Genomic DNA, 14,698 nt, shown 5'->3' with positions numbered 1-14,698 from the left:
GGGTTTGAGGTTTGTTTCAGTGGAGAACATGGATTTCTGACATGTACTAACACATATTGTTTAAAATCTTCAGGATTACATTGAATTTTGATAGGATTAAGTGTTCCTGCCATGGTCCTTGGGCGTTGCTTATTTTCAAGCATGCCCTTCAGTAAAAAATGCTTTTGCAAACCAGATGACTATCTGCAGCTTTGTGATTTATTGCAGAGCGGTCCTGACATAGAAGACTTAAAGCCTGAAGGGAATTCACAAATACTCATTCTCTTAACAGAGCAAGGTTTTTCTGGCATGTGCTTTTCCTTTAATTATTTTCAAATGATGAGTCAAGAAGCAGCATTTAATGGGGAAGATCAAATTAGGCGTTAGCAATTTCATTTAAAATGCTGAGTTGTCTTCCTTTTGCGTTTCAGGGCATGAATGTTAATCCTTGCCATAAAGCGCAGAGTGACCATTATTGTTTTTCCCTTTGCTGAGCCCCTCTCTCATTAAGGCAGAGGCCTCATAACCTGGCAGCAGCCACAAGAGACAAACAGCCCTATCATGATGTCTATGATGGAATTCTACCAGCTCAAGAACATTTCTGCTTTGGGAGTTGTGTGTAGCTTTAAATGTTCTGCATAGACACATGGCATGGGAAGCAGTGAATACAAGGATAGGAATCAAATCAGTTCATTAAGCATTCTTGATAAATCCATAACTCAGCCCATTGTATTTACTAAAAAACCTTTGAAACAGCCCAAGCCATCTTTCAACCAAACCCCCAAAGAAGGCCACTGCATCTATCAACCAAACCCTTCAACTAAACTGACCCATAAATCATGCCAATTCATCAATAAATGTCCATCACCCATCCCAACCCATCAACCATATCGGCTTATAAACCAAGCTAACGCACCTGTTGGCTGCGCTAAATCAACCAAGCCCCACTAGATCAACCGAATTGTTCTATCATCTAACCATGTCCAACAATCACCCAGTCCATCAACCAGCATGGACTAATCTAATTTAACAGCAATCCAGTCCATGATGAACCCAGTGCTTGCAAGAACTCAGTCCTTCAATCAATCTAAGCAACGAACCAATACACTAAGTCAACCCACTTAGTCCACAAAACACCCCAATTGTAAATAAGTATCATCTTATGTCTTGCTGGGAGCAGAAGTAGTACATGGGTTTGAGAGACCAGTGATAAGAATTTATATGTAAACATTTTTAAGGTATTATAGTCACGCAGTGTTTACATCACTGCATTCACTAATACGTGGGACAAGTAAGTGTGCACAAGGCGAACATTCATCCATCTGGACTAGCTAGCAGACAATACTATACAAAAAATGCATACATTAAAACACTTAGATTCAAACTAGTTCAATACTGCTGAAACAACGCACAGAATTTGTATCCCCAGAGTGTTGGCATAAACATCTCTTCTGAACGGATTCTATGTTCCACAATTGTATGTCACAAAGAAAAACAAAGAACTAAATAAAACTGACTTAAGCGGTATGCACCATTGATACAGAGAAAACATCTATTCAAAGAGAAAGTCAGGAGAAAAACTTACAAAGACTGAAATTGGAAAGGAAGTTAGTGAAAATGAAGGGATATAAGATGGTAAATAACAGTGGACCAAGAAATGATGCAGGGTCTCACCAGAGACTAGAATCTGCACTTCCTTAAATGAACACGCATATTATGTGGAAACACAGCAGAAGGGTCACCACTTTGTCGTGTACAGTAGAAAGTAACGACAACACTGGAAATGCACTAAGTAGAAAAGGAGGAAAACAGTGTCTAAGTACTGCCTAAGCAGGATTCTGACCCACACGGAGGTGACTGTTGGTCTTCCTAGCCTGATCCGCAGGTTTAGTAAAATTAAAATAAAGTTAAGCGCTGTGATGCGCACTCTATCCTGAGGTTACTCAAATCTTGGACACTCCCCTTCAGTTCCACAAGCACCAGGCACTTGCAGACCTTGCTCTTGAGAGGAAGCCAGCATTCCAAGTCTGCTGAAATCCTTGTGGAATGTGGACTTTTTGAAGAGACTTGAAGGCAATAGCTAAACACTCCTCATCGAGCTTCAGCACTTATTAATTGAATAAATAAACATACGGAACTATGAAGTGTAAACCTTAGCTCTTGAACCATGATAAGCCAAGCTGGGCTTGACTCAGTCCATGTTACGGACAAAAAATCTGTCTGTGGCCCTCTCTTTTGATGAATGACTCTGCCGCACCATCTGTTCATGTGAAAAATGTTGGGTGTGTTTCATAGCTTCCAGCAGCATAGGTTAAATAACACCCGCTAAGGCTCATGGAATCAATTCAGATTTAATACTCTTAAACAGTGAATGACAAATTACACAATCCACAGGTATTGATTCTCCAGTACAATTTACCCTACTCGCATGCCATGTACTTCCATGACATGCTTTATTTTGGTGGCAGTACCCTCAAAACCTGGGATGCAGTGGGCTACCTAGTCCACGCAGCTGTGATTCGATCCAATTGTCAACCACTGAGGTCCATCAGCCAGGCCAAAGTATCAAGAAGTCTGTGTCATGAACCGGCTCAAATCATCCACCAACTTGTTAGATGAACCAACCCAATCTGTAACTCACCATGATGAATCAACCCCAGATATCGTTCATGCATCTACAAAGCTGTTTTCTAATGATGTTGAACTTTTCACTGCCATTTACATGTACTAAAGTTTTAACTGCCCAGGCAAGCTTTAAAAATGGTAAGTAATTCAATGAGTCTGTGTATTGTTGCAGCGCATCAGCAAACAATAAACTGATCAGTAAATGTGTTCCCAGAAATCCTACTGCTCAGATGGAGTTTTCTTTAAAACGTTAATGGATTACTACGTAAGCTACTAAAACGCTTTTACCTGTAGCACAGCATGCAATAGCAGTAAAACCTAGCTGGATTGAAGTAGTTGTCATCTGCTCCTATGGTGAATTGCCTCTTATGTCCTCATTGTAATTCTTCTGGGGTCAGTAACAGCAGTAACTGCTCCAGTGGAGCTGTGAGGACTATAGGAAAACCACAGATCTCTTTAGTTCCATCCGAAGACTTCAGCTGAATCCAATATCTTAGAGTGAAAGTGAATAATAGGAAATTATATGGGGAATCTGTCCTGGAATTATTGATTCACCTGGTAATTATTCACTTTTCAAGGGAGTCACAGGGTTCAACCTGGAATCTATTACATCTGCAACCCTGGAGTTAACATAGGCTTGCTAACTCTGGGGCAACAACATACAAACCCAGCATCTAGAGCCCTCCAAATTAGGAAGTCACGCGTCTACACCGCCTTGTGCTGTGTATTTTTCTTTTTTGGGGGGTTTATTAATTTTCCATCCTATCTCACCCCAGTGGAAGGTCAGTATAGCCATTGTTTGTTGTATAATCCAAATGTTTCTCCTGCTCGCTATTTGACTATCAAGAAATATTTTATTGACACGTCTTCAGGCTGTCTCTATAGTTAAGAAAACAAAGTTCACATTAGAAATAGTCAGACGTGGGCCGTCCTCTGCCAAAGTGGCGGGCGGGCTGGAGGAGGGAGCTTGGGGGGGTGGCGGGGGGATCGTGGGTCAGGGACAAAATAAAATAAAAAAATTAACTTACCTCATCGCCGTTGCCTCCACTGTCCGCTCCATTGCACTCTTACTGCTCCTGGCCTAGGTTCCCAGACTGCACTACGGCCAATCAGGATGCTGCAGGAAAACAGCGTCAGAACTGGCCTGAGCGCTATGAATTTGCTCTCACAGGCAGACTGGGGCCGATTTCTGCTTTCTCCAGCCACAGCAACGTCGCTTTTGTTGTTTTATTTGCAGTGGGGGGGGGGGGGGGGGTTTGCCGCACTCCTCCACCCTTATGGAGGGGCCACAGCTGGAAATAGTGCAAATAGTGCAGCAACCGACTGTCAGTTTGTTCCACGCTTTAAACCACTCGACGAATGATTAAAGAAAGTAAATCCATATAAATATAGACAATAGAGATTTGGAAAGTTTTTACAACACAGACTGTTGTAAAGAAGAATATTTTTTTATTAATTTGCATCATTTCTTCTACCCAGAATACATGTTACATTTCTCACATTTATTTTCATTTCGAAGATGCTAGGATCAAATATAATAATAGAGGAAATTTTGTTATACTTTCAGGAAGGCCTGGGTTAATTTACATCTTTAGAGGTTTAATGTAATTATATTAATGAAAGAGTGATTTGGAGACTAAATGTGCTTCCAAATCAATGTTCACCATTGGCCAGACTCCTCATTAATACGATCCGGGATGGATGAAGGAGTGAAAGGCACAAAACATTACATAAGATATTGAAAAATGTTTTCACAGAAAGGAAAATTAAGCAGTATAATTGTAAGACAGCTGAAATTCTATAGGCTGCTCCAAGACGCCGAATGGGTGTTTTTGTTCTGATCTCACCAGTCTACTGTTATTAAAAAAATAACAAATAACAGACATATTCATATATATACTCACAGGGGCTCTGGATCAACCCTCTTCATCCATTGGTCTCTTCTGCTGTCATTCACATTTTGCTCTTACAGCATTGATCATCCCACTTCAGCCATTGACTCTCTTGCACAATGAGTGAGAGCATTTTGCTTGATCACGTGCACATCCACCTAAAAGTAAAGGCTGGAAGGCCAATACATTACTTTGCCAATGCTTTTTTCTTTCCTTTCTTTATCCTTTTTTTAGGTCTCGCCTAGCTCAGCGCGCATGCGCACCTCTAGGAGAGGGCCTCTTGGAATCACTTCAGACTTCCAAGAGACTTCTCCTAGTGGGTCTGGCTCCTCCCACACATCCCATTGGCCTTTGCGTGTGGCTTTCAATAATGAAAGCACGCAAATGGCCAAAGACACGTTCATGTACCGCCTTTCCTCAAAACGTTCACTCCCATGGCCTAGGGGTCTCGAGAGCGAGCAGCGGCCCGCAGTGTGTCAGCTGCATTCTTCAAATTCCTTGCAGCGCGCACACACCACTTCCGGGCTTCTTGTGTCAAGCAGCGCTTTATCTGTAATTATGGGGGCTGCGCCTTTTATCATGCTTTGCTTAACTTTTATTCTTGTTTTCCTAGGGAATTAGAGCAACCGGGTGACAATATTGTCCGTATCTCTGCACAAACGATTTAATGGATACGAGATAAAGAGGGCTTTTAAATACAGTAAGCTGTATAGTAGATGAGACTACGTTACCAGTAATCGGACACATCAAGTTTTGCAACTAGGAGCGGCTCTGCTTCTTATATCTAAACCAAGCTTTTGAATCGTTTGCTTCTATTGCTGAAATGTGTCTACTCGCCGCAAAGCGCTTCATCGCCTCGCCAAGAGTACTAAGCGCCATATAAAATACAATTTATACTTGATCTCCCTTGATTTGTCATTATCTGGAGCACGAGTTAGCTACAAGATCGTCACTTTGCACCGCTCTCTTCGCCGTTTCATCTCCATTTAACAGGTACTCTTCCGTTTTGTGTGTGGAGGATTTTTGTGTACAGAAGTAAGCCACGTTATTTGCTTTTATTCTCGCAATAGTCTTGGATCGCGGAGAGGGGATTGCACGGGTCGCACAAAGGCATGCCATTGTGCTGCTCTGTGCCCTGCGCGTGCACAGAGCACGGATTGTTTAATCCCCGGTGGGCTTGGCAACCGCATAAGGACACGAGCTGTTCTCTGCATACAGATTCAGCGTGGCCGGGGCAGACACAAATCTCTGAATTCCAAAGCGGAATTGGATTAACGAGGGGGAGGGGCTTACACGCAATCTCTCCTCTTTCCCTTCTTTGGTGCTCTGAGCGGAGGCTGAGTCGCACGGTAGATACAAATGTAATGGCCAGTAGGAAACCTCTTCCCAGGTGGCGGCAGCATCCTCTGGGAGCATATTCGTCATTTGCGTCTTTGTATTCAACCAAATCACCTTAACTACAGTGGATCTGCGTGCATGGTTTTAAGTGGGCAGGGTCCTGCAGTTCTAAAAAGCAGGTGCCGAGACAGGACCCTATTGGGCTCTCTATTTTTACCATCATGCTCTCTTGGTGGAATATATATATATATATATATATATATATATATATATATATATATATATATATATATATATATATATATATATATATATATATATATATATATATATTTAACTCTACAGCAGTACCACTCTTCGCTGCCTTTGATGTAAGGTCAAAGATACTCGTTATAGTTCTTTCATAGTCTCATCTTTTCAGAACTGAAGCATTTTCAATATTATAGTCAAGGAAGCCATAGCTGTTGCTTATTTAGCATATTTAGCATATGAAACTAACAACCATTGACAAAGTCAATAGTCCTGGTTTATTGTAGGTGTGACGTTACTTGTTGCATTATATATCTGGGTGCACTGACGGAAGCAGCAAAACAGCAGTCGGACGGCACACTATGCCAAGCACAAATTGTTAGCTTGCGTGTCACAAAACCTAAGTGCTTCATTTTGTTGTAACATATTATAATATTTAGTCATTTATAGGATCAACTACATTCTACTATTTGGAAAATGTGCATCTGATTTACAATAGATAAAATACCATTCAATGTTCTTTTCACATTTCCTTTCGTGCTCTCTCGTTTGTTGTTTTGTACAGTGCTCAGACAGTCCTGAGATCTCTCCAAGGTAGTAATAATCACACACATTTGAGATGTTTGTATGTAGCTCATGTATCAAATTAAATATTCGGAACAATATGTGACGTGCATATATAATATCACTGCAAACCGTTTACCTCTGCTATGACTACGAAGGTTAGGTTGTGATAGTCCTTCCTTTGATGAAGTGATATTGTTGCACATTGTTTAAGCTTATTATTCCCCCATCTATTTCTTAGGACATTTTCCATTCTTCTGGAGTGCAAGGAAAGGCAACTTGGTTATCCCTCGCTGGAGGGTTAGTACTGTATAAAATGAATAACTGGCTTATTCATGGTAATGGAGTCTGTGAGCGTTTGTTAATTCCTATATCTTTTGTATAGACTATTACACATAGCGGTAAGACCTCAAAGAAGCTGTTCAAATGGCATGAGCCCCAACCCTGGCTCCAGGGTCGGATTGATAATGCGGGACCTCGGAAAATGGCCGAAGGGCTAGTAGCCGAGTTCCAGCTGTGGGTCCCCCTTCCTATTGTCCATGCCGTCTTTACTCTTGCGCCCCCTCTCGTTGTCTCCTGCCCCCTCTCATTGTCCGTGTTGTCTTTACTCCCCCCACCTCCCATTTAGTACAGAAAGTCCAAGAAAAGGGTCCAGGCACCTCGCGCTTACCTTATTCCCTTATAAGTTACCCTTTTTACCTTAAGATCTGGTGCATTGGTAGGCTCGATCCCCACTAATTTCAAGGGTAATTTTATTTTGCTTGGAGTTTCTTTTTAAGGCACAGGCCTACCACCATTGTACCATTGTGATTTGAGCAAATAACCATACTCTGGATCTCACCCACACACAGGGATGCTTATGAGTGCAGCACGCTGTCTCTAAAGCAGCTGCTTCTAACACTTCTCACTCACTAAGCACTCTTGCTGCCTGTGCTAAAATTGTGTGTGACCGATTAAGCAGCAGATGCAACAAAACACTAAAAAGTCCCAAAGGCGAGACCTATTGGCTATGCCAATGCTTGTTTATTTTTCTTGGTCATACTTATGTATATAAACTATGTCTTCATGTTATAGTTATTCAAATCCAATATCAATTTTTCTTTCTGTCATTAAGAACCATATTTTCCTGTGATGTACATTAAAACTAAACGAGGATTTTGATGCCTCTTCTAACTACAACTGTTTACTAGAGAAAATCGGTACTATTCTATACAAATTATAAGGATTGGTTAATTTTTCAAACACAATCAGCGTCTAAATTAAACAATAGAATGGAATCATTCACACCATGCATCACAAATAACGTCATCAAAATAAGGAAACTCTTACCTGATGTACTGCTGGACTCGTCAGTCAGCGGCATTTGACACCATCAGCCATTCATCCTTGCTAAACATTCTATCTATGCATTGGTCTTAAACTGCTACTTTCTGACAAATAGATTATAATTCGTAATGCTTGACTCCTTCAAGTCAAGTCACTCTTTTAACTGATCCTGCCTCTCTCCTCAATGCTTTCACATGTACCTGGTGCCAGGAACAGAAGTGGTACAAGGCAAGAACATAACACTACACTATTCTGCTGAGGCTATGCAGCTGTGCCTCAGAGGGGTCAACCCTTGAAATATAGCCAATCTAGAAAAAGTCTTACAAAATGTAATTGAATGGATGACTACTTTCTCACAGAAGTTGAATCATAACATTGTATTCTTCTTTCTTCAGTCCAAGAACAGCCCGCCACCTATTCAGATATGGTTTGAAACTGTGAGCCCCCTTGGAAATTCACTTCCAATTGCACCAGTGGCAAAATCTTTGGGATCCACTGTAGACAAAAGCCTGACTTTCAGTGAACATGCCAACACACTGACGAAAACGGCAACACACCAGCTGTACCTTTTAAAGAAAATAAAGAACTGCATTCCAGCAGATGATTTTATATCTGCTGTACATCCATCAGAAAATGTTATATTTGTTGTACATGTTCTGCTAATCTCCCATTTAAATAGTACCACTGCCGGTTCCAACAGGTCTACCCAAAACCTCAGTCTCACTCATAAATGGTATCCCACATGCTGCAGCATGGTTAGTGACAAACAAATAATATCAGATCATATAGGCCTGATGCTAAAACAACAGCCCTGGCTTCCACTAGAAGCTGGCATCAGTTTCAAGCTCTCCTGCCTAACACACAGGGTGGTACTATCAGGGATTTCAGACTACTTGTAAGAAAAACTATATACCCTAGGGAACATAAACTGACGAGCAAAAACAAGCCTGCATCTTGAAAACTAAGAAGACCAAAGCTGAAGAACAGGCCTTCTCTGGTTCAGCTCCCAAACTATGGAAACAGATCCCTAAATTCATACACACAATGCAATCGCTTCTAACAATCCATAAAAATCTGAAGTGCATATTGTCAGGCGTTCACTGCTCTCGTTCTCTCTCGGTATGGCAAGGTCAAGTTAGGATGATTGCCATAGATAGCTATAGATTTAGTTTGAAAGCTGATGTTATAAATGTTCTATGTTTCAAAATGCTATATGAAAAAGCACCCCTGCAGCTAGGGCAGCACGTTATAAGTACAATACATGAAGAAATAAAACCTGACCACCATCTTTAGGCAGTAACATGTTTTATGTTTTATTTTTGTGGCATAGGTATGTAATATAAAGTAAAACAACATTAACCATTGCACCACCTTGCCAAGTCCAGAACTACTGACTTTGCCAGTGCTTGTTGAAGTCTGAAATGGGTAATGAGCTTGGCTAAGCAGAAGACCAGTATAGGGTCTGTGGGTGTATTGAATGAGCCTGATGGTTTGCCTGTCATGGGCATTTTTTTGTTCTGTGACTCATGTCATTGATACCTGCAAGTGTAGCATCCTGGCAACTGGGGGGCACTATCACTACGCCAGAGTGAGTAATACAGTCCGGTGCTATGGTTTTTATGGTTTCTGGCAATGATACATCTCGTTACTGCTTTCTTTTTGACATGCTATGGATCTCATGGTCTTGCTACTCAGAGTTGTGTTCTGTATCCTATTTCTTGTCGAAAAATACCATATGTGTACTGGGACATAAACGGGAAGTTCAAGGCATGGTCAGACTTCAGTCGGTGAACACGCACAGGCTCATGAGTTTGTGGCCATTCACAAAATGCTCTCTGACCCTTCCTCATGCGGATGAGGTCCAGGGATTAACTTTTTAATTCATCCATATTTGTAAAGCACAAACATATCACCCCTGAAGGTTTCAAGGCGCTGGGGGCCATCGGGTAGATTAAGTGATCTATTGCCCTGAGTCACATGATGCTGAGCTGAGCTGCCGCAGGTGCCGGGGATCGAACCATAATCCCTGCGCTCCGTAGTCAGCAGCTCTGGCCTCTGTGCCACACCTCTCCCTGTCAAGGGCTGGAGTCAGGTAGTTATCTTGACATTTTTATTGTATGAAAATTGCCGGAGGCCAGCTATGCAGCAGCAGATGCTTTTAAAAATCCATAAAATACTTCCAAGCAGGGCGCCCCCTCGAAGAGTCAGCACCTGGTGCGGTGGCACCGGTCGCACCGCCCTAAAGCCAGCGCTGGCTGGAGTAAATCCCTTTCCAGGGGGAACACGAAACACAATACCCCCACTTCTTGGGTATGACGGGGAAGAGGCTTCTACACTGAAGACAATACTTTTCTCACAGACAAAAAAGGAAAAATGTGTTATTGGGAGAAGGGCTGCTTTTCCACCGTTTACAATGAGCATAGTTAGGCACTGGTGAAAATGGAAATGTCAAAACAAAAAAAAAGACTTTGCAATTCTCTCCATGAATTACGCTTTGAAAGTTGTGACTCCCGTAGGATGCCAAACATAATGGAAGGTTTTGTGCATTTCACAAAGTTTTAAACTCATGCCCATATAATGTTGTAGACCTTAGTGTGTAGATTTGCGACTTAGTCATTTGAGCCCATTCTTTTAAGGGGACTTTTTATCATTGTAAAACCTAAATATGTTTTTTGTTAAACGTTACCGGCCTGCCTAGCCAGATTGAGCCAGGTAATTGTCCAATCAGAATGTAGAGTTCAACGTATGTGGGAATGTTTTTATTTTTTATTTCACAACCTGAGATGTATTACAAAATGCACTCTCTATCCCGGACACCAAAGTGTCCCACGTTTGCATATCAGCCTAGTTTTGAACTTATAAAGACACGCTGTATGGGTATTTTGCACGGTGTCAGAGACTGCATGCATTTGTGTTTGCTGCAGACAATGTTTCTGGCAATATCAGGGAAATCAGCAGAAAAACTGGCCCACCTGGTAATAAAACAGGCCCACAAACTACTACAAAACCTGCCCAGACACTGATCTGTCAGACCAGCCCATCGGGCACTGCCTGATTGCCCTATTGGCCAGTCCGACCCTGTGTACATTTAAATAATTAGTAAAGTAAGAACGGATGTATGACGTTACAACGTATGCTGTTACAACGCATGCTGTTACAACGAAAGTTTTACAACGCGAGTGCATTGACAACGCAGGACATTACAACGCAAGTCTTTACATCGACTTGCACAAGATGGCGTGCTAACATTAAAAAAGTGTAATTTACTATTCCAACTCCAGTCAACGTAACAGTAGGGAAGGTGCTGGGATAGTAAACTACACTATTTTTAATGTTAGCACGCCATCTAGTGCAAGTCGATGTAAAGACTTGCGTTGTAATATCCTGCGTTGTCAATGCACTCGCGTTGTAACAGTTTCGTTGTAATGGTAGTGCGTTGTAAAAGTTGCGTTGTAAAGGTTGTTCCCCAGTAAGAACATGTGCTCTCTTAACTCACAGCTGCTGCAGATATGATGAAGACTGCAATCATGAGCCCTGTGCCAGAGGAGGCCATAGAGCTCATTGGGCCGTCCTGTCAGGTAAAGCCTTTGTGTGCATCTGTCAGGTGTTGTTAAATAAACCCCAGGACACGTTCCCTCTCTCTTTCTTGCTCAATCTCTCTCTCCCCTTTGTGTGTGTGTGTGTCTTTGTTGTATGTGTGTATGTCAGTGTTTGTGTATTTTGTCAGACAAACACTGAGCCTGCTTTTTTTATTACAAAGTATTTTATTAGTTTGAGAAAATAGGCATACATTCAGACAACAATGCGATACAGTCAAAGGTTATGATGCACGGAATATAAGTGAAATGCTATTGGTTTACATACACATTTGTCACAACATGAATGACCATTAGAAATATAAAAGCTTCTAATTAATGAAATTAGATACAATTAACTGTACAAAAAAGCCCACAATCCCATCCTTACCTTGCAATACATATAGGACGCTATGTGAGCCAAAGGACAGATATATTGCAACCTGTGTGACCGGAGTCTAGTAAGTGTAAGTTGATCGTAGGTGTATTACATAATGTTGTATCTCCTGCATAATCAAGAAAAATAAACGTGAAATGGGAATTGGAGGAGGAAGGGAGAGGAGGGGATATCTGGGGGCAGATGTACAACCAGTTTTTGTGGTTGCAAACAGGAATTTGGCCCATTTGCGACCACAAAATAGGTCAGCCCCATGTACAAACCATATTTTGCGAGTTGCTAACCTATTAGCGACTCGCAAAATATGTTTGCGACTCGCTATTAGCAAGGGGCGTGCCAAGGGCATCACGTCCTAATAGCGAGTCTGACACCTATGTATGATAGTTTTGCGACCGCATTTGCAGTTTTCAAAAGGGTGGTAAGCCACTCGCAAGCCGGAAGGGGTCCCCAGGGGAACCCTTCCACTTTGTGAATGGGTGTGAAAATATTTTTTAAGAGCTGGGACCACTGACTGCCCTTTAAAAATGAAACTGAAAAGTTTAATTTTTCTTTTTTAAATGCATACCGTTTTCCTTTAAGGAAAACGCACTGCATTTAAAAAAAATAATGCTTTATTGAAAAAGCAGTCACAGACATGGTGGTCTGCTGACCCCAGCAGGCCACCATCCCTGTGAGTGCTACCCATTCCAATGGGGTCACAAATTACGCTTGCCTCATGAATATTGATGAGGCATGCAATTTGCGACCCCCATTGGGAATCGCAAACAGTGTCTGAGACACTGTTGTACATAGCATTTAGCAAGTCTCAAATTGTGAGTCGCAATTTGACTCAATTTGCGACTTGCTAAATGCAAGCGTTGTACATTTGGCCCTAAGTTCCTAGACATGGGTAAGAGATCTTAAGATTAAGAGCTAGTAACAGGTTTTGCAACAAGGCCTTGTAAACTTAGTTCAATGTTTTTATCAATGAATTGCCAAACTGCACTAGAGATTGGAGGTATAGTCTGATTCTTAAGTTGTAAGGTGTGTGCCCCTTAGAGATAAGAGACCCATGCCCCCCATTTGTGATGTGATAAATGGTTAAAGGATACTAAATCAGACTCTGAGAATGACTGCAATGGTCAGGAGAAGGTCTAGCAGCGCCATATCATCGGCTCCTAGGGGCAGCACAATTACTGAGGCCCAATGCTACCATAGGGAAAGATAAAGTTATGGGTATGTTAAATATTACTGACAAATGGTTTTGTATCAATAGCCAGTCTAACAAATGGTATTAAAAAAACATGTGTTGATGTGAGCCTGGTTCCTGGTTACAGTTCCAGCACGTAGTTTCAATTTGTACAAACGAGCTGGGGTCCAGTGCAGGAGATTCATCGTAAAGAATTTAGATTGAATAAGAGAGGGGGCAATTTTTTTGCTCAAGGAGAGCTTGCCAATCTTATGCGAGTTATCAGCCGTGGTGTGTTCAAAGACCCCTATGTCAAAATGTTTGGCCCATTTGGTTAAAATTATTGAATTTTGAGTGTTGCCAAAGGGCGAGGTGAGTGACTAGAGTCAAGTGTTTAGAAAGGTTCAGTTTGGAGAGTCTAATTTCGATCTTTAGGAAGCTGTAAAAGTCCAAGCTCGAGAGGTTGAACATTCTGGCCAGAGCTAAAAAGGGGAGTGGATCATTGTTATTATTGTGAAGGTCTCGGATTTACCTGAAACCTTTGGAATCCCACATAGGTGCAGTGGTTGGATCGATTTCAGCATTGACGTTTGGATTAAGCAATAGTGACGACCATCCTGAGTTATGAATAGGGCTCTAAGTTTTCAGGTATTTAATTTTTAACATTTCCGTCTGCATTTATCCATATTTATTTTTTGGCCAGCTTATTGGTATTTATCCATATTTATTTTGTTGTTTGAGAATAAATGGAGTCGCAAAATGTTATATTCCCACTTTTATTTAACTCTTACACGTGCACTCATACTTGGATGTCTGTTGCGTTTTCGTAAATAAAGAAGCCACATATAACATAAAACTACACCGAAGGATACATATTAGCGTTACACTACAAACACATGTTAACATATACCTGTATTTAAGGAAATCTCATCCTGTGGTTTCACTCTCTATGCTGTCTATCTGTTCAGCTTTTGCTTGGAGTTCATGAAAAACAGCATGGATAGTCTCTCACAAGAAGCACACTTTTCAGTATTTTTCTACTTTCAAAAATAAATACAGACAGGAAACACATTGTTTTCTGTCTGTATTTATCTGTAAAAATCAGTAAAAACGGAAAACTGGGAGCCTTAGTTATGAATCGACTCCGGCATGTGTTCGTCTAGCATCTTCACTGCATTTGCAGTATCCATAAGAATACGGTGAGAGTGTGATGGGGTAAATTTTGACATTGTGATGAGAGAGGGTGTGCTGAAAGGGAAACATATCTCACGTTCAATATGTGACCATGGTGGGGTATTTTGTGAATCTCGAAGTAGCTAGACAGCACCCTGGGTAGCCAAGAAGGAAGATTGGTATTGGTTCCAATTCAGAAGATTACAGTCTCCTGTCTGAGGGATTTGTATGAGATCCTCGCTCTCTTATTACACCACAGAAACTCTGAGGTGGTGTTGTCCAATTCTTGAAAAAAGAAGAGGGATAGTTTTAGAGGTAGCATGGATGACAAAAAGTTCACTATCAGAGTGATCATCATCTTGAGTGTTTGGAGCCGACCCCACCAAGAGATAAATTTGGGCGACCACACATT

The 14,698-nt window shown here is 41.4% G+C and overlaps 1 protein-coding gene across 2 annotated transcripts in view; it reads left to right on the top strand.

Moving 5' to 3' along the window:
* Positions 1-14,698, top strand: part of ACTMAP (actin maturation protease) — a 222,185-nt gene that overhangs the window by 185,785 nt on the left and 21,702 nt on the right. For both annotated transcript variants that reach the window (XM_085625776.1, XM_085625775.1), the window contains exon 6: positions 11,481-11,551. In XM_085625776.1, the coding sequence (XP_085481902.1) occupies positions 11,481-11,551 (71 nt within the window). The remainder of the gene's footprint in view (positions 1-11,480; positions 11,552-14,698) is intronic.

This window comes from Triturus cristatus, chromosome 9 (assembly GCF_964204655.1).
Source record: "Triturus cristatus chromosome 9, aTriCri1.1, whole genome shotgun sequence".
NCBI classification, from domain to species: domain Eukaryota; kingdom Metazoa; phylum Chordata; class Amphibia; order Caudata; family Salamandridae; genus Triturus; species Triturus cristatus.
The sequence above is the reverse complement of the archived record's forward strand: the minus strand, read 5'-3'. Positions and strand labels throughout refer to the sequence as shown.